Genomic DNA, 21,674 nt, shown 5'->3' on the forward strand with positions numbered 1-21,674 from the left:
TGACTTACTGAACTAGGTACATGTATTCACTTTGGTAATTATTAAAATTATTAAAATACATAAAAATGGTATTACCAAGTATTTTTTAATGTTTATTTATTTATTTTTGAGAGAGAGAGAGAGAGAGAGAGAGAGAGAGAGAGAAGCTGAGAGAGAGGGAGACAGAGAATCCCAAGCAGGCTCCACGCTGTCAGTGCAGAGCCCAATGTGGGACTCAACCTCACAAACCATGAGATCTGACCTGAACTGAAAACAAGAGTCAGTGATTAACCAACTGAGCCACCCAGGCACCCCAGTTTTGCTAAGTATTAAAATTTATTATAAAATTTTCATAATTGCCAAAACTTAGAAGCAAACAAGATATCCTTTAGTAGATGAATGGGTAAATAAATTGCAATATATCCAGACAATGGAATATTATTCAGTGCTAAAAAGGCATAAACTAGGAAGCCATAAAAAGACATGGAGGAAACTTAAATGCAAGTTACTCAGTGAAAGAAGCCACTCTGAAGACGCCACGTTCATACTGTATAATCCCAATGATATGACATTCTGGAAAAGACAAAACTAAGAAGACAGTAAAAAGATCAGTGGTTACCAGGTGTTGAGGGGGGGAAGGGATGAACAGGCGGAGCACAGAGGATTTTTAGGAAGGTGAAAACACTCTGTATGATACTGTAATGATAGAGACATGTCACTAAACATTTGTCCAAACCCACAGAATGTACCACACAAGCAGTGAACCCCACTGGAAACTATGGGCTTTGAGTGATGATGAAAAGTCGGTGCAGGTTCATCTATTTTAAGAAACGTAGCCTCTGATGAAGGGATGTTGGTAATGGGGGGTGGCCACACATGCATGGGAACAGGGGATACACAGGAAAATTCAGCACCTTCGTCTCAATTTTGTTTTGAACCTAAATTGCGACCTAAAAAAAGGTCTCAAAAATTATTATAAAATTTCTACAATTTAAAAAATCTAGGGGCACCTGGGTGGCTCAATCAGTTAAGCATCCGACTTCAGCTCAGGTCATGATCTCATGGCTCGTGAGTTTAAGCCCCGTGTCACACTCTGTGCTGACAGCTCAGAGCCTGGAGCCTGCTCCAGATTCTGTGTCTCCGTCTGTCTCTGCCCCTTCCCTGCTTGTGCTCGCTCGCTCTCTCTCTCTCTTTCTCTCTCTCTCAAAAATAAATATTTTTAAAAGGTTTTTTAATAAATAAAATAAAAATAAAAAATCTAATATATGTTAGAATGAACAGATCAGTTGAACAAAAAATCCTGAAACCGATGATAGCACTTATAAGAACTTAATTTATAATGAAGGAAGCACAAGCCAGAGGAAAACTGATAAGAGTTAGAGAGAGGGGAGAAAAAATAATAATAACTGTTGCTGAGAAGAGACAAATTCTTCGGCTTCTGCTTAGGGTAACTCCTATTTTTAAATCCAACACATGATCCTTGCCCTGCCCAAAACTCCCCTTTAAGCATGTAAAAGGGACAGAAGCAGGTCCTTGGGGTATCCAGCTTTGTCCTCATCAAACATGCCTCTCCTTGGGATGATGAGATCTGGGGGCAACATGCATTCTGTTACAATCTAAGCATTTCCCATGAACCTGACTGACATCTGCCCTGTAGGTTGCTAGCAGTTTTGCTCTTGCCTTCAGTCTGTTTGACAGTTACCAAAATTAGCTAACAGAGGAAAATCAAAATTAAATTCTTAACTCCACCCAACTAACCAAATACATTCCAAATGGGTTAAATAACTCAGCGTAAAAAATTAAAACACTCAAAAGAATAAAATATATAATTTTAAATTAATCCTTGGATTAGGAAGAAGTATCTAAGCATAAAAGCAATGTAAGAAGTTATAAAGAAAAAGTCTTTTAACTACATAAAACTTTGTGCCAAAACACTGCAAATGAAGTTCAAAGGCAAATGAAAAACTGGGCAAAACATCTGTAATAACTGTGAGAATTTAATATCTTAAGTATGTATTTGTGTTTCTAAAGTTTTTAAAAACCCACTAATATCTCAGTCTCAATCATTTAGTAAGCAAGTAATACGAACAAGTATTTCTGGGCAATTGCCAGGATGACACTGTGTGTGTGTGTGTGTGTGTATGTATCACAATAAAACATTTTCACCACAATCGAAGAAATATGAATTCAAACATAGAAACTTTCAGCCATCATATTGGAAAAATTAAAGAAAATGGAGCCATTAAAAAAAATCACATTTTCTAACAATATTTAATGATTTGGGTAAATTATAATAGCATTTTGGGGCACCTGGGTGGCTCAGTCGGTTAAGCGTCCGACGTCGGCTCAAGTCATGATCTCATGGTTCGTGAGTTTGGGCCCTGCATTGGGCTCTGTGCTGACAGCTCAGGCCCTGGAGCCTTCTTCTGATTCTGTATCTCCCTCCCCTCAGCTCCTCCCCCGCTCACACTCTGTCCCTCTCTCAAAAATAAAGATTAAAAAAAAATTCTTTTTAATTATGATAGCATGTCAAGTAAAAATGTAAAATACATACAACTATATAATCCAAATTTCATGAAAAGGATTAAATGGAAATATATCGGTGATTTTATCTTCTTCTTTTAACCTTTTTTATACTTTTCAAATTTTATACAAAAAAAACATTTTTATAAAGAAAAAAAATTAATAATCCACCAAAAAATGATGCTCCATTTTAAGTGTATGACAAAAGGAAACTAGTAACTTTGATAAATGCATAACAGTTAGCAAATAGCTACCATTTGTTGAGAACTAAGAGGGAATCAAGCACTATTCAAGGTGCTTTATATATTTATCATACAAACTCCTGAGGCATTGTTAGCCCCATTTACTGAAGACAAACTGAGGCACAAAAAGAGTTTAAGGTCACACAGCTGGTAGGTAGGGAAGCTGATTCGTACCCAAGCAGTCAGACTCTAAGCAAGGACTTCAGCATTAAATCATAGTGCCTCCTTGTGGAGCTGATATGAAATAGAACAACCAAGGAAATTAATGTTCTAGAAGAATATTTCATGGCAAGGAAAAATATTCACAAAATAGTAAGTGACAAATTCAATTCAATATGTCAAGGGGTGTGTGTGTGTGTGTGTGTGTGTGTGAGAGAGAGACAGAGAGAGAGAGAGAGAGAGAATATGAATTTAAACAAACATCTGTCAGAAAGAGAAAGAATCATCCTGTCTCAGCAGTACAGTTATAAAGTTGGCTTCAATTGCTATTTGAAGTTTTCAAGCTTTTCCACCTCCAGAGCTCTGCACTTCCTTGATAACGAAGTCCCTTCCTCAGCCTTGAGAGTACCCTGGGCAGGACCGACGGAGGTGCAGAGAGCCAGGTGTACTCCTGGTAAGACACCATCTCCCAATCAATGTACTGCTCATAGCAAGAACAGGCCAGCCCCTTCATTTACTACTTAGGAAAGTTTTATTTAAAAACCATAAAAGAGGGGCGCCTGGGTGGCGCAGTCGGTTAAGCGTCCGACTTCAGCTCAGGTCACGATCTCGCAGTCCGTGAATTCGAGCCCCACGTCGGGCTCTGGGCTGATGGCTCAGAGCCCGGAGCCTGCTTCCGATTCTGTGTCTCCCTCTCTCTCTGCCCCTCCCCCGTTCATGCTCTCTCTCTGTCTCAAAAATAAATAAACGTTAAAAAAAAATTTTTAAAAAAAACCATAAAAGAGTAAATCTGATTATCTTAAACTAATTCTCATTAAGTTAGACCATATCTCCCTTACCATATTTGGGGGCACATTTAAAGTACTGGATTTTCCCAACACTTCCATTGTTTTTTCCTTCTGGTTCATCCAACTCAATGCCAGCCCACTGCCCACTTGCAAATTCAGTTGTTCCACAAAATCTTAATGTTCCAACCTAAAGAAAACATAAATCAGAATACATTTTGAGGATTACTAGTAACTCTAAATGTGCTACTCTTGCAAACTTTATAGAAGTTTTTAAAAACTATTCTCTCAAAGCAGACTTCAGAACAGTAATATTACCAGGGACAAAAGGAAATATTATATAATTATAACAGTCAAGTCACAAAAAGACACAAGAATCCTAAATCTGTATGCACCCAACACCCGATCTTGGAAAATCTCCAAATATTTGGAAATTAAACAATATACTCCCAAATAGCCCATGGTGAAAGAGAAAATCACAAGGGAATTTAAAAACACTTTGAATTGAGTGAAAATGATAACACGATACATGAAAATTTGTGGGATGCAACAAAAGCAGTGCTTAGAGGGAAATCCATAGCATTAAACACTGGTGTTAGAAAAGGCCTCAAATCAATGATCTAAACTTCCATTTTAAAAAACTAGAAAGTGAAGACACAAAGCAAGCCAAAGGAAAGAAACAATAAAGATAAGAAATTAAGAACAGAAAAATAATAAAGAATATCAATGAAACCAAAAGCCGGTTATCTGTAAGGATAAATAAGATTAATAAACTTCTAGCTAGAGACCAAGAGAAAAATAAGAGAGGACACAAACTGCAAACATCATGAATGAAAGCAGGACACTGTTACACTCCCTCAGTCATTTAAAGAATAGTAAGAAAGGGGGCGCCTGGGTGGCTCAAGCAGCCGACTTCAGCTCAGGTCATGATCTCCCGGGGTTCATGGGTTGGAATGCCACATCAGACTCTGCTGTCAGCACAGAGTCTGCTTTGGATCCTCTGTTCTCCTCTCCCTCTGTCCCTCCCCCACTGGTGTGCACACTCTCTCTCTCTCTCAAAAATAAATAAACATTAAAAAATAATAGTAAGAAAATACTATGAACAACCCTATACCTGTAAATTTAATGAATGAGATAAGATAAAATGCTCCAATTCCTTAAAAGATGCAAACTGTCAAAGCTCACACCTGAATTGAATTTATAGTTTAAAACCTTCCACAAAAACAAAACAAAACAAAAAAACCCTGCAGAACCTGATGGACTCACTGGTGAATTCTACCCAAGAATTTAAGGAAAAAATAATCAATTCCACACAAACCTAGATAGAATATAAAAGTGGAGGGGCGCCTGGGTGGCGCAGTCGGCTAAGCGTCCGACTTCAGCCAGGTCACGATCTCGCGGTCCGTGAGTTCGAGCCCCGCGTCAGGCTCTGGGCTGATGGCTCGGAGCCTGGAGCCTGTTTCCGATTCTGTGTCTCCCTCTCTCTCTGCCCCTCCCCCGTTCATGCTCTGTCTCTCTCTGTCCCAAAAATAAATAAAAAACGTTGAAAAAAAAATATTTAAAAAAAAAAAAGAATATAAAAGTGGAAGGACTAATTCTCAACTCATTCCCAGCATTACCCTTGATACCAAAAGCAGACACAAGGATCCTCAACAAAACAAGAGCAAATCAAATCCAGCAATATATAGAATCCAGCAATATATGGAAAATCAAATCCAGTGTCATGACCAAGTAAGGTTTATCATAAGCAAGGTTAGGTCAACATTTGAGAATTAATAAATATAATTCATCATACCCACAAACTTCTAAATAGAAGAAACTTATTCTCTCAACAAATGCAGAAAAAGCCTTTGGCAAATTTCAACATCCTTTCATGATAATAATTTTTTTAAAAAACTTTCAGCAAACCAGGATTAAATGGGAACTTCCACAACTTAGTAAAAGATACTCATAAAATCTACCACTAACAATTATGATACTTAATGCTGAGTGCTTAATGCTGAGTGCTTCCTCCTCCAGATGGGGAGCAGAACAATTGATCAGTTCTTACTACTTCTACTCATCGTTATACTGGAGGTCCTTGGCAATGAAACTAGGCAAGAAAAACAAATGAAAGGCATACAGATTGGAAAGAAAGAAAACTGTCTCTATTCACAGATAACATGATTGTTTCCACGGGATATCCCAAAGAATCCACAAACAAGGTCAAGAGAATTCATAAATTGAGCAAGGTTACAGGATATATGGTCCGTATACAAAAATCAACTGTATTTCTATAAGAAATTTCCAAAACACCACCATTTACAATAGCACCAAAGATCATGAAAAACTTAGGTATAAATCTAACAAGGTATTAGGTATAAATCTAACAAGGTATATGCAGTATCTAAATGCTTAAAACTACAAAACTGATGAAATAAACCTATTAAATAGAGATATACTGTGCCTGTGTTTGAAAGACTCAGTATCTTTAAGACATTCGTTCTCCTCAACTGATCTATGTCAACACAACTCTATTCAAAATCCCAGCAGGACTTTCTGTATGATTTTAAATCCATAAGCTGATTCTACAATGTACATGGAAAGACAAAAAAACTGAAAACAAAACAAAACTGAAGGCCTAACAACAAATGATTGCAAGACTTACTATAAAGCTACAGCACTTAAGACAGGGTAGTACTGAAGAAAGGATAATCATTGCATCGATGGAGCAGAATAAAATCCAGAAAGACCCATACACATAAGGTCAATTGACAAAGGGGCAAGGGCAATTCGAGAGAGAAAGAACAGTCTTGTCAAAATATGGTGCTGGAACAGATAATCAAATGCAAAAAAAGAGAGAAAGCAGCTCTATACCTAGCCCTCTGCACAAAAATTAACTCAAAATTAAATACAAACTAAATGTAAAACCTAAAACTATAAACTTCTAGGAGAAAGCATATGTGCTCTATCCTCTACTGTACTATGACATAGTGGAAAGTTTCTTAGCTATGCTAAACACACAATTCATATAAGGAAACGCTGATAAAATGGACTTCATCAAAATTTAAAACTTCTGCTCTTTGAGGGGCACCTAGGTGGCTCAGTTGGCTGAGTGTCCAACTCTTGATTCCAGCTCAGGTCATGATCTCATGGTTCAGTTCATGGAATGGAGCCCCACATCAGAGCCTGTCAGCTCTGAGCCTGCTTGGGATTCTCCCTCTCTCTCTGCTCCAACCCCCTCACTCTCTCTCTCTCTCTCTCTCTCTCTCTCTCTCTCTCTCTCTCAAAATAAATGAACGTTTAAACAAACATAAAAAACAAAACAAAACAAAACAAAACAAAACAAAAAAAACCTTCTGCTCCTTGAAAGACATCCCTAAGAGGATAAAAAGACAAGCAACAAAGCAGCAAAGCAGCAAACTGAGAGAAAGAATAAAGGCAGCAGGATGGCCGTGAGGTGATCAAGTTAAACCAGCTGACTGGTACATGCACACTCATTATATGCTTCTACTTTTGTATAGCTTTAAATTATCCAAAATTAAAGGTAAAATAAAACAACAGAATAACTCTTCTAAACACCCATTCTCAGGCATAAGACAGGAAGACTAAGGAGACTGAATATTAATCCCAAGTTAAAAATAATAATAATAATAATAAAAGCTAACCAATGTCCCATGGATACATTCTCTTGGAAGTTGATAAATGTCCTCAACATAATCATTTGTTTGTAGTTTACCTTCCTTTTTGAAACAATTTGCTCAGGAAATCCAACTTCCCGATTTTGGTGTTTTCTGAGGAACCTGCATCACCCTCCCCATAAGCTCACCCAAATACTTAGACATAACCGTGTTAGGAAATTCGATAGGCAAGCAGGGATGCCCTGTTCCATTCTTCATACCACGCTCCCCATTAACCCCAAAGCTAAAGAAAAAAGAAAAAGAAAAAGAAACAGCCCTTCCTTATGAGGTATTAGAAAAGAGAGAATGGCAACAAGTAAGTGCTGAAAGGAAACAGGGGCTTTGGAGAAAAAGAGGCATCTAGAGCATCTTCAATAGGCCAGGAGGGGAGGTCCTCTTTTCCACATACACCTTTATTATCAGGTTAAAATAATATCCAAGATTTCTCTATTTATGGGATCTCAAGGCCAAACACCCATGAACGTCAAGGGTCTCCTTTGTTCCATTTGTGCCAGGTAGTCACAGTGGGAAAACCCACTGAGGACTGCAGGGGGCTGCAAGGACATAGCTCTGGGCTCAGCAGTGTCTCAGCTCACGCCTCTGAATTCACGCAACAGTTCTTCCGTACTCCAGCCCTCCCATTCCAGCAAAGACATCTTCATTACTAAGTCCAAGTCGTTTATATTCTTAGATCATACTTCATAGTAAGCGTGCATCTAAGCTTCACAGCTTCCGTTAAGTATGCTTCTACTTACACAATGCACTTTTTAAAAAAAAAAAAAAACTCCCAACTCTGGCCACACTGTATATACCTTTGGCACCCAAGCCACAAACACTATGACCTGAGACACAGCTTTAGAGACCACAGTTACTTACTATACCTTCTGTCCTGCAATAACAACACGATCCCCCAACTTCAGACCGAGTGACGCAAGCATCGCCTTGCTAGTAACACGATCATAGCTTGGAAGCATGGGCTTTGAAATGTCGCATGACAGGGGCACCGCATCTAACAGCATCTGCTTGATTTCTTTAGCAGTTGCTGCGGCATCGGCCATTTCTAATGGCATTTCAACCGGGTCTGGAACAACATCAGCAGGGATCTGTCCTTTGTCGTTCTACAAGTAGAAGAGAACAATTTCAATTCGTATCTACTCCAAAGCTCTACACGGTCATACACATTAAAAAAAAAAAAAAGTTTTTAAAAATTTAAGTTAAACTCATTCCTCATGTATTTATTCAGACAATTTACTGAACATCTACTACATGCCAGACACCATTCTAAATGCTACTGACGCCACAGTGAGGAGAAAAAACCCTGCCCTCAAGAAGCACACCTTCTGGTGGGAGAGACAGACTACAAACAATCAAACAAGTCAAGGATATATTATCTTAAATGGTAAAAAGTGGCAGAGAGAGAAAAACAATTCAGGGAAAGGAGGTGGAGACCCGGAGAGCGGTGTCTATGCATGCACAGTGGTCAGGGAAGGATGCACCGCTAAGACGCACGGACGCCGAGGTCCGAGGAGTCAGGTGTGGGAGTACCATGCAGGGTAGCCAGTCGGGAAAGGCGGCCCAGGCTCGGGGAAGGGCAAATGCAGAGGTCATGAGTGGACAGCATGCCTGGCTGTGCAGGTTTGGAGACAGAAGTCACAGCACCGACTGGCTTCCCAACCCCAGATCCAAGATTCTGCCCACTATTCCACAGCCGCCGCCTCGGCTCTGTGACCTGACCCATCCTGCCCACTCATGGAGTGACTCAGATTTCAGGAATAGAAACTATAGTTTCAACACTTCTAAATTTGGGCTATAATCAAGAAAACAGCTCTGGTCTCACTATAAAGGAGAGACTGCATCCTTGGATTTATCCTGCAACAAGATAAAATGGTCAGTTACGAGCCCACTAACATTTGCATGGTGTTTATATAACCAAATCCTATCATATAAATTGTCTCATTTGATTCTCATATCAAGAAAAAGCTTACGAATAAAACAGATAAAATATCCATGCCCATGGAGAGTTTATACTGTAGTAGGAGAGACAATAACCAACTAAACACACAGAATATTACTACTGTTTCCACTTTGCCCGTTAGGAAAATTCAGTGAGAAAAGATTAATGACTCAAAGTCATTTACGTGATTCCTGGCAGAGGTGACATATGAATCCATGTCCAGGACCTGCTAGACTCAGTCGAGAATTTCTCCTACTCAGGGCTATCCTTCCCTCAAACATGTATCTCTCTTCTGTGTTACCTAACCAAACACTTGGACTCGATAACAGCTTCCAGACTGTAATCTTCTTCTAATAAGATGAATCAAGATTCTTTTGCTGAGAAACTTCTTTTCCTTGCCTTCTCTACTGATTATCTTCAAATGCTCCGTATGGGTGAAAATATGAGGCTTTTAGAACACACTTAATTTGCAAGTGCCTCACATTTTTTGTTTTAAAATTCAAGTCAGTTTGGTCCTAAGTAAACATATGGTAGGAAGACTTGTTATCAAATTGCTGAGACGGTGATGGGTCTATTTTAATCCCAGATTTCAAAGAAAATATACAAAATATAATAAAGATGTGTATAACACAAATATGTACTCTTGATACAAAAGGGGGGGGGATATTTTACAACCTCGTACTGATAAGCTGCAAACTATATTTACAATGACTATTTTACTTTAGATTTATAAGTCCTCACCTCTCTAGAGTAAGTCACACACTTAACATTGATTCCTAGAAAATGTGGCAACTAAAACTTGTTAAAAAATACTAAATAATAATAAAATAACAGTGATTATGTCATGCTAACATAAGAAAGCTTGCTCATGATTAATTATAGAAATCCATTTTCTTCTAAAATTGTGGTTATCACAGTATGAGCCAGGGACTACTGCTGACCCACATGTTGGCTGCTTTTTTTTTAAGTATTAATCTTCAAAATACAATAATCTATTATTATTTCTGGCTTGAATTGGTAATCTACCTCAATGGCATGCCTCACTGCCTCTTACTAAATTCAAAAAATTGTCTCCACTAATGAGGTCTTGTCAACAGTTGTACTAGGAAAAGCACACACACATCCCCCTCACATTCCAACCAAACTGCACAATCATCTCCTAGCCTTCGTGCATGCTACTCTCCTCTCTGCCTAAACCGCTCTTCGCACCTCCCTCCTCTAACCGTTAGTTCTTAATGATGTTTAAGTGCTCAATGTCACCTTTGCCAGAAAGCCTTCCCAAGGCTTAGAGAGATACCCCTGGTACGTGACCCCATGGCACTCTGTGCCCACTCCCGCATCATAACCCACTGAATGCAACACACTACAGTAAAATTACTTGTCCATCCTCCCCTCTGGACTATATTCTCTTTGGAGACAAAAACTTTTATTTATTGTTGTATTCTCCCAGTGCCCAATAAACAACAGGGAAGGAGGAAGGGAGAGTGGGGGGGGGGGGAAGGAAAGAGGGGAGAAGGGTTAATTAATCAAAGATGGGATTAAACAAAGTGTGGCAGAAAGAAGTAGGGAGAAGGGAAACAAGAAAGCGGGGAGGGGGAGAGGAAAAGGGGGGAGGGAAGAGACTTTTTCAAACACTGCCCACTCCTGTCCCTTCAAGGGAAGGCGCAGACCCCATTAAGAATCCCCACCAAAGCAAGTCACTGCTGTTAATACTAAGAAAAAGAACACTGAGAGCTGCTCTGTGAAGACAATAAAATAACCAAAGATTTGAAAATTATGAAATTCAATCCTGTGTGTTAACTTTGTAAATTAGTAACACAATTACCATGAAAAAATTAATTTTCCCTTTAATTTTTAAACATTTACTCCACTCCTAAATGTGCATTTTTAAAAATTTTCTGGAATGTTTTTCCAAAAAAATTTGAAATATAATTTAACATAGAAATATAACTTTAACATATTCATTTTTGATAGCTAACTTTTTATAAATACATCGAAAAACTAAATGAAAGATACTGAAACTCAAAGATGGTAACACTTTAAGGTACATTTTACTTCACTGATGAAAGGAAATTCTGTAGAGCTTATCAATACAAGGGGACTGAAATTCACTGCTATGCCTTATAATTATTTGAGATAAAGTTGATCACCATTACTCTTTATACGCAGCACAAAAATCTAAATTCTTTCCTCATACAGATTCTATAACAACATCCAGATACAACTCTTTACTGGATACTCCACTCCTAAATGTGCATTTTTAAAAATTTTCTGGAATGTTTTTCCAAAAAAATTTGAAATATAATTTAACATAGAAATATAACTTTAACATATTCATTTTTGATAGCTAACTTTTTATAAATACATCGAAAAACTAAATGAAAGATACTGAAACTCAAAGATGGTAACACTTTAAGGTACATTTTACTTCACTGATGAAAGGAAATTCTGTAGAGCTTATCAATACAAGGGGACTGAAATTCACTGCTATGCCTTATAATTATTTGAGATAAAGTTGATCACCATTACTCTTTATACGCAGCACAAAAATCTAAATTCTTTCCTCATACAGATTCTATAACAACATCCAGATACAACTCTTTACTGGAAGATAACAGTAGACATTTTAACTCTTTTAATATTTTTCACTTTTAATTTAGTCTCTTACCCTAAATGCAGGATTTGCTCCATGTTCCAATAAGCATCTCACGGTACTTGCACACAAGTTATATGCAGCAATATGCAGAGCTGTTCCAAAATTAAAGTCACTGCAAGTGGCATCTACATCTGCAATGACACACCACACGTATATTAACTAAAAACTTAGATTTAGCTATTACAATATAAAAGGAGACAGGTTGAGTTTGCTTGTTTTGGTTGGGGGAAGAACATTAATAAGCCACTTAATAAGACTTAAACCAACCTGCTAGAAGCACTGTTTCACATATTTGTCACCTATGTGATCACATATGTAATCACCATTCACAAATATAATCTCCATGTTACAATCTGGTCAACCAATTATTTTCTTAGTACAATAAAATATCGTTACAACAAGAACTGATATTATCATAGACTTTCCAACTATCACAAACTAAACTATATTTAAAAGAAGTTAATGGTAATAATTCACATTTGTAAAAGTATCTGGACACAATCTCTCATTAACCTCTTGCATACGTGCCATGACAACTACAATGAGGTAGAAGGCTTTACGTCAGGAGCCAGTAAACAATGGCCCAGGGGCCAAGCACAACTCATCATCTGTTTTTATACATAAAGTTTTACTGGAACATGGCCACATACATTTTTACATATTCTCTATGGCTAAACACCTGCCATAACTGCAGAATCAAGTAGTTCCAGTGATCCAGATTCCTATCTGGCCTTTTACATGGAAAATAGTAGGTAAAATAATGCAGAATTTTCAAATCAGGAATAAGTTAAAGACTAATTAAACATGCAAATGTGTGCAAATCATATTAATTCAAAATACTTCATCAAACAAATGAATTTGGACTTCATAGTAGGAAAAAAGAATCTTGCAATTCTAAGGACATTTTAATAACCTTTCAATAAATCATCAAGATGTTATATTTAGACACAAGAAATCTTCCAGATTTGGAAATCCCATTTTGAATGTTTTTTGTAACAAGGGTTTTAAATACTTGGCTCCACTAATCCTTCCTTAACCTAAACCGTACCAGCCCACATGCCCTACCAACAACGGCAAACAACCAAGACATGCTCAGGACAGACCTTCCTGAGTTATTCAAGACACTGTACTACCAAAAGAGGCCCTTCTTCCCAACATCAATCAAAAATTAAAAGGTAAAAGTTAAAGATAAAATGGACAATTATACAAAGCAGGTTAGAAACAAACATTCTGGGAAATTTAACTGTTGAACCTAGAAAACAAGTCTTCTATAAACGGGGAGAACACTGTATCCCGCCCACCTTCAACTTTAAGTATTACTACTGCACATGCTCTCATTTTTTTTTCTCAAAAGAAAACCAACCCACTTGAGAGGACCAGAGAAAAGTCAAAATCCCAGGACTGTAATTTAGACACTCTGATGTTCAATTTTAGGGTATCACCATCAAGATAGGAGTGAGGGGGAAAAAAACCCTTGAAATTGTGTCCTTTAGTGGAATCACAGAATTTCAGAACCGAATGCCATCTAAAATACTCTTTATGATTTCAATGCTTAGCTCTGAAAGCTTTATTGCTCTATTTCGGGCTACTCGAGAGAAAAGAATTATATAGCACACAGATTCAATTACACTTTATAAAATCCATGTTAAACTGGGGAATTTGCAGATATAAAAACCCAGAGAACACTATTTTGTACTTTTAATTTGTATCTCTTTGTACCAAGCCTTTTGTGAAATGACAGTAATTAACCTTCAATAAAGAAATATTAAACTATTCCTGAAAAAACGTGGAATAGGAGGTCATATGGAACAAGATGGATTAGAAGTCAAAATCTCTTTGAATTTTAATTTTTATGCCACTAATAAAATGTTCAACTAATAACATCTAATGGTGATCTTATAGTACTTGCCTTTTGGTTTAGATGTCTTCAAAATCACTTTTATAAGCTCAGGGACATCAAAATAAGCAGCATAATGCAAAGCATTCATATTTGTCCAACGACTCCGTAAACTAACATCTGCTCCCAGATCAATAAGTTGAGTTGCAAATTTTACAGCTGTATCAACATCACCTAAAGAAAGTTTTCTAAATTATTCTTCTTCAGTACAAACTGCAGTTCCAATAGATGGCTATCTACTACCTCATTTTAAAAGCCAAAGTAAATAGCATACCAAATATATACATACACCTCAAAAATTTCACTTACAAGGAATTTATTCTAAGAAAATAATCATACTCAGAGATATGGATAAACACTTAGCCATAAAGATGTTCATCACAGCACTTTTTATCACGAATAAATTTCTGAAACTAAACTACTTTACAAATAAATAATAAATTTTATTCTAAAATAAAGTTCTAAAAGCACAATAATAAGAAACTGGTTAAATAAATCATAAGTCATCCACATAATGGAATATTTATACAAAGCCTTTAAAAACAATGTACTAGGGGTGCCTGGGTGGCACAGTTGGTTAGGTGTCTGACTCTTGATCTCCACTCAGGCCATGATCTCAGGGTCATAAGTTCAACCCCCACATTGGGCTCTGTGCTGGGTGTGAAGTCTACTTTAAAAAAAAAAAAAAAAAAGGCAATGCACTAGATTAGTCCTACTCAGTGTGCTCTGTGGACCACTAGCAGTCCCAAACTGTAATTTCTCTGTCCTTTTGATAACCCTTTTCTTTTTCCCTATACAATCATTTCTTCAGAATATATTAATCAAAATTTCATGCATTATGAAACACAAGTGGGCTTGTATTTTATATCTTTATTTCATTTTTCTACCATAATTTCATTTTTACTTTATTTTACAAAAAGAATCAGTCCATGATGGATTGTAGAAAAAAAAAGTCCTTAATCAACAGCTTAAGAAGTCTATATCAGACTACTGAAACAGGGACAAAGATTCACAATACATAGTTAAGTAACAGCGGCAGGTTTTATACCATGGTAAAAGCACAGAACACCAATCTGGGAAAAATGTGCATACATGTTATGTATATAGAAATACCTCTCGGACAGGCCTAAAGGCTGGGGTCTGTAGGGACTGGATACTTGGAAAACAACTTGGGTTGTCTAACCTTGCTGTAAACTCTCAGGAAGGTTCTAGGGGTGTTACCGGTTACTCTCACCTAGCGAGCATGCAGCAATGAAGCCTGCTCAAGAGAAGCTGGGATGTACCAGGAGACTATAAAGCCCCCCTGAGAAAAGGGAGGGAAGGGAACAAGGTTTTGGGGAAGACCCCACTGAATGCTTGCCTATTCAGGGGATATTGTTATCATCAGCTGGGTACCCTCCCAGGGACTGTGGATGGCATAAATACAGCTTATACAAACACAAATACAGATGTCTTAAGCCACTAGTAGTTTGCCACACACTTACCAATACCATGAGCTCCAGATTTGCAAGTATAATGTAAAAGTGTCATATCTGTCAACCCATCTCTGTCATTCACATTGCAACCTCTCTTGAGAATCTGAGGAAACCAAGGATGATATCATGATAACATGGCCACTGAAAGCGGATTTCAAACCCATGCTGAGAACCAGGTTAGACCATCTTATCGGAATTCGTTCTCAATAAAATGAGTATCGAGAACGGGCTTCTCTCAAGGATAAACTTTAAATCTACATCCAATAACAATGATGAAAACTGAACTTGTCAGCAGACTGAAGGAAATTCCTAAAGACGATTCCAGGGTAACCTGGCACTCCAGATACGTACTTTACTTAACCTCTCAAAGGATCAGCAAAATTTTCTTTGTAACAGGCTTAATGGCATTTGAAAATATATACATAACCTTTCTCTCCTTACAACATGACAATGTGCAGGTCAAGGAACCCAGTAACTCCTGCTTTCCTCCTTCAAAAAATCAAATGTTTTTAGAAACTATACTCAAGCCTAGATCTTTACCAAACCACCCAAAAGTATAGATAAAACATGTCGGTAATCAAATCTTCTCATAGACTGTATTTTTTAAAGTTAACAAAATTAATTTGTACAAAGAAAGGAAATATGGAAAATGCCTGCTGCCATCAAGAGTCTATAACGTCAGAGCTCCAGGTGTCAGCAAATGAGGAGCATGAGGGAACAACGGAAAGAATGTACAACTGCTCTGAGCAAAGCCTGGAGATACAAGAACAAACATCAGAATGTTTCAAAGGTTTCCCGTTCAGATGGCAGGGTTCAAAGGGGAGCCCCTATACAATTAACAATCCCAATGATGCCAAATGTAAAATGTAGGAATTCCTTACCTCATTTCCAATAATGTCAATGTTCTGCTGGACCTGAGGAACCCACTGTCTTAAAATGGCAAATAATTCTGATACAGAAGTTTTAGGATCAAAGAGAATTTCCTGGCATGATGTATCATTAGGATCAAAGAAAGAAAACTCTGTTTGAAATTAAAAAAAAAAAAAAAGGTATAAATTAAACTTATTAAAAGTTACAAATAAATATATTGACAATAATAAACAATAAGACCAGTGCTCAAATGATACAAATATTTTTAGATCCTAGCAAAAGTTTACCTTAAGCAATTTTCAAAACCAAAGTCAAGAAAGCCAAAAAAGTATGAAGCATTCCTGAATAGCTGTGAGAACGAGATTTCCGTGCATACCACATTTTTTTTACAGATGAAACAAAAATGTGAGTGCAACCCATCTCAAATGCTGAATTTTCCAAGAACTACTTCTAAGGCACAGAAACTCTGTCAAATTTTATCAATATTTTCAGCTCTTACAACATAAATATATCATGAACAGTAGATTCACATCAACCACTTATAAAAGGGGGAAAATACCAAAATATCAACTAGTCTATAATTTTAAATATTCTTTTTACTTCTCTGATTTGCCCAATTTTCCATAAAAAACAGGCACTGCATTACTTTTTATGCACTGGAAAAGCACAAGGAGAACTGCCATACCAACCAATTAGGCAACAGTCTCTGACAACGCAGAAATGAAACCTTAGGACAGAGTGACTGGCTTATTTTGGAATGTGTATTAGTAAAAACATGGAATATTAGCAAAATTGAACATGACCTAAATATCTCTTAAAACTTTTCTAAGATTCACAGACAACTTTGGTCATCCTATGGCTAGAGAATAAAAGAGAATGGAAGAAAATCAGATTCTACGATCTTGAAGAATCTTAAAAAAAAAAAAAAAATGGGCAGGGAATCTAAAAAACCAGAAACATTTAAAGAAGGAAAGCATTAGCGAACCAACATTTGCTGAGTGCTTACAATTTACCAAACACTACACAAGTCCTCACAAACACCCTACCTAGGAGGGATTATTATTCTCATTTTGCAGATAAAGAAACCGAAGCTCAGACTAAATCATACTCAAAGTCACACAGCTAGTAAGTGGCAAATATGGAATGGAAAACCAGTTCTATATCCAAAGTCTATCTTCCTTCCTCTACTATACTGTCTCCCGAAAAGAATTCACTATTGAAGTCAGCTTCTAACAGCATACATGAGTAGCAGGATTCGTATTTATGTTCTTTATGTTTTTAAATATTTTCCAAAATTACACTTATGTACACATAATTCATACTTTTAGAATCAGGATAACTAAAAGGTGAGTATGAAAGCACACAACCAAGGATGTGTATAAAAGGGGAGCCACAGTCCATTAGAAGAGAATCAGAAAGACTAAAACTAGAATAAGATACTATCCAAAATCTCAGACAACAGAATGGTCCTCTAGGTTCAGAAGGGAAGACACAGAAAAGAACTGGTATCCAACATGGAGAAGCACCTTGCATGGTTTCTTAAACATAGATTTTGGCATGTTTCTTATAAACAGCAGTTGACTAGATTGGGGAGGGGGGTATCTAATTGATTTATCTATTCAATAAATATTTATGGATGAACCCCTTTCCTAGGCATTGGGCATTTCTAGTAGAGAGGTTTCTAAATATATACCTAAAGAGACTCTTCTGCATGTGCCTGCAGGAGACAGATTCAAGAATTCTTACTGTAGCATTTATTATAATGGCAAAACATTTGGGCTGAAACATCTCTCCATAAAGGAATGGATTGGAGTGGCCTATTCTATCTTTCGCTTTTTTACAACTAAATAAATGAATTAAGATATCTAAGTCATTAACTGATAAGCATAGGTCTCAAAAAAAACATACTGATCAATAAGCTACATAATAATATGCAGTATCTATCATTTACATAAAATTACAAATACACAAAACAGTACTACACATTGTTTACAGATGTTCATATGTATAATAAGTATATAATAATATGGTTTGGAATCATCACCCTAAATTTAAGATAGTGGTTACCTCTGGAGAGCAAGGGGAATAGGACCAAAGGAAAACAAGGAGTTTAAACTTCAAGATTTTCTTGTAACTAAAAAACAAGAGCTAAAGGAAAAATGACAAAATATAATATCTATTCTTTCTGATGGTAGATATGTATGACTTACATGTTTGCTATTACTATATTTTGTGCATTTTTATATTCCCATTTTATATTCCTATTTTTAAAAAATGAAAAGCAACGGGAAAAGAATCCCACACATAATATCAATTAAGGTAACAAACATACCAATGAATGTGTGAAGCTTATTTATAGAAAATTGGAAGAGGAGAGGGATTTAAATGGAGTAAGACATATTACATTGCTGAACTAAAAAATAAAATATTTAGAATTGTCAATTTTACCAAAAACAATTATTTAAAATAATTTCAATTCTAATCATCTCACCAAGACTTATTGTAAGAGGAGATACAAAATGACTCTACTGTTCATCTGTTGGCAGAGCTTCTCAAACATCAGTATAGATAGGAATCACCTAGGGATCTTGTTACTATGTAGATTCTGATCCAGTAAATCTCAAGTGGGGCCTGGGATTGCCTAACAGGCTCCCAGTGATGCCAATGCTACAAGACTAAAGACCACACTTTGAGTAGCAAAAATCTAGAAAGTAAATGTAAGATAAATAAACAAGAACATCTGAACTAAAAAGAATAATGACCTGAGTAGCAAGAGGGAGCAGTAGCCCAATAAATAATAAAGCATATAACAATGCTTCAGTAATTATACACTGAGGTGATGGCAAACAGCAGGTATCATTTAAATAGTACTTAATAGGTGCCAGGGACTGTTCTATGCACTTTATAAATACTACCTAATTTAATCCTCATAATGACCATATGAGGTAGGCACTATTATTGTTCTCATTTTATCAAAGGGGAAATAGAACAAAGAAGGGGCAGTTAAAAATAAGTAATTTGCCTAAGAACACACAAGTGGTAAGTGATTGAGTCAGGATTAAAGCCAGACCGTTTTGTGATCTTAACCTCTATGCTATACTGCATAGTAACAAATGTAACTAAATCCAAAGTTTGAGCCCATACAGGGAAAAAGAAAAAAAAAAAAAAAAAAAGCTTTAATCAAAAGAAAGGTGGAGGGGTGTCCTGTTTACCCACTTCATGTCAACATGGAGTAATGGGGACCAGATTTACCCTTCCATCTGAAACAACAAAAAAACAGAGGAAATAGATAAAATGCAGTTTTCAAGGGCACTGGACATAAAGGCAATGAAAGACAGTGACTCCTAAGAGACAGATATAAATGAGTCTTACGATTGTCCCAGGTTTCTGCACTACAGTACAGAGAGAGGGAAACCAAGAGAAGCCCAGAAGACTCCCTATGTTGAGGAGACAGCACTGAGAACCCAAGGAAATCAAGGAAGCTAGAGCTCACAGGGAAGAGTATCAGAGGAGAGAGAACCCCAAAGACTTATGGAGGGTCCTCTTGAGTACTTAACATACATTTACAAGTAAAACCCAAAGTAAGAGAAAGAACCATCTAAAGGATTAAAAGGATCAGAGCCCAGTGCTTATAAAAGGCCTAAAATAGTGCCTATTTCTACCAAAAAGACTAGGGAAAAAATTCACAGGGCACTGGGTAGAGTACTGAATAGTGAGAAATAATTAGTCTGAGACTAGCACTGCTCCAGAAGTACCTAACAAGTAAAAAACCAGACCTGAAATGGCCAAACTATTTCCAAGTAACTTAACTGCATCCCAGAACAAACTTCAAGAATATTTACAGGAATAGAAAAAACACAGCACTGAACAGGTAAATTCACAATGACTGTCATTCAATCAAAGATTGCTGGGCATGCAAAGAAAGGAGAAAACAGGACCCATAATCAGGGATAACCAACTGAAAAAGACCTAGAGGGGGCGCCTGGGTGGCTCAGTCAGTTAAGTGTCTGACTTTGGTTCAGGTCATGATCTCACAGTTCATGAGTTCGAGTCCTGCATCAGGCTCTGTGCTGACAGCTCAGAGCCTGGAGTCTGCTTTGGATTCTGTGTCTCCCTCTCTCTCTGCCCTTCCCCTGCTTGCACTGTCTCTCTCTCTCTCTCTCTCAAAAATAAATAAACCTTAAAAAAAAATTTCAGGGGCACCTGGGTGGCTCAGTCAGTTAAGCATCCGACTTCAGCTCAGGTCATGATCTCACAGCTTGTGAGTTTGAGCCCCGTGTCTGGCACTGTGCTGACAGCTCAGAGCCTAGAGCCTGCTTCAGATTCTGTGTCTCCCTCTCTTTCTCTGCCCCTCACCGACTCATGCTCTGTCTCTCTGTCCTTCAAAATAAATAAACGTTAAAAAAAATTTTTTTAATAAAAAAAGTAAAAAATAAATAAATTTAAAAAAACAGACCTAGAGTTGGCACAAAAATTAAAATTAACAGTGGGGGAAAAAAAAATTAACAGTGGGGCACCTGGGTGGCTCAGTCAGTTAGGCATCCAACTTTAGCTCAGGTCACAATCTCATGGTTAGTAAGTTCGAGCTCCACATCAGGTCGATTGCTGTCAACACAGAGCCCACTTCAGATCCTCTGTCTTCCTCTCTCTCTGCCCCTCCCCCACTCTCACATGCTCTCTCTCTCTCTAAAATAAACATTAAAAAAAATTATAATTGGGGCGCCTGGGTGGCTCAGTCGGTTGAGCGTCCAACTTCGGCTCAGGTCATGATCTCGCGGTCCGTGAGTTCGAGCCCCACGTCGGGCTCTGTGCTGACGGCTCAGAGCCTGGAGCCTGTTTCAGATTCTGTGTCTCCCTCTCTCTGACCCTCCCCCATTCATGCTCTGTCTCTCTCTGTCTCAAAAATAAATAAACATTAAAAAAAAATTTTTTTAATTATAATTAACAGAAAAGAATATTAAACCAGTCATTATAACTGTATTCCAAATGTTCAAAAAGTTAAGTACAGACATGGATGATATGAAAAAGACATAAATCAAACTTTAGGGATGAAAGCAACATCTGAGATGAAAACTACACTGGGTAAGATCATCAGCTGATCAGACACTGCAGAAGAAAAGATTAATGAACTTGAAGACATAGCAACAGAAACTATCTAAAATGAAACAGAATTTTTAAAATATGAAAAAAACATCAGTGAGCTGTGGGACAACTTCAAGTAGTCTAATATTCATGTAACTGGAGTGTCTGAAAGGGTTCAGAGGCAGGAAAAATATTTGAAGAAATGATTACCTAAACTTGATGAAAAGTGAAACCAACGGGTCTAAGAAGCTCAACAGACCCCAAGCACAAGAACATTAAAAAAAAAAAAAATTACACCAAGACACATAATGGAAAAATTACTCAAAATCAATGATAAGAACATCTTAAAAGCAACCAGGGTGGGGGAAAAGACGCATTACATTCAGAGAAACA

At 37.2% G+C, this 21,674-nt stretch overlaps 1 protein-coding gene across 8 annotated transcripts in view; it reads right to left on the reverse strand.

Annotated features, from left to right (window-relative positions):
- Window positions 1–21,674, reverse strand: part of CLIP4 (CAP-Gly domain containing linker protein family member 4) — an 86,450-nt gene that overhangs the window by 38,184 nt on the left and 26,592 nt on the right. For all 8 annotated transcript variants that reach the window (XR_006215944.1, XR_006215945.1, XM_007088851.2 and 5 more), the window contains 6 exons: window positions 16,211–16,350; window positions 15,339–15,432; window positions 13,867–14,028; window positions 11,970–12,088; window positions 8,229–8,465; window positions 3,743–3,878 (listed from right to left, as the gene is read on the reverse strand). Coding sequence is in view for 6 of the 8 variants with exons in the window: in XM_007088851.2 (XP_007088913.1) it covers window positions 3,743–3,878; window positions 8,229–8,465; window positions 11,970–12,088; window positions 13,867–14,028; window positions 15,339–15,432; window positions 16,211–16,350 (888 nt within the window). In the remaining 2 variants the exon portion in view is untranslated. The remainder of the gene's footprint in view (window positions 1–3,742; window positions 3,879–8,228; window positions 8,466–11,969; window positions 12,089–13,866; window positions 14,029–15,338; window positions 15,433–16,210; window positions 16,351–21,674) is intronic.

This window comes from Panthera tigris, chromosome A3 (genome assembly GCF_018350195.1).
Source record: "Panthera tigris isolate Pti1 chromosome A3, P.tigris_Pti1_mat1.1, whole genome shotgun sequence".
Lineage (NCBI taxonomy): Eukaryota > Metazoa > Chordata > Mammalia > Carnivora > Felidae > Panthera > Panthera tigris.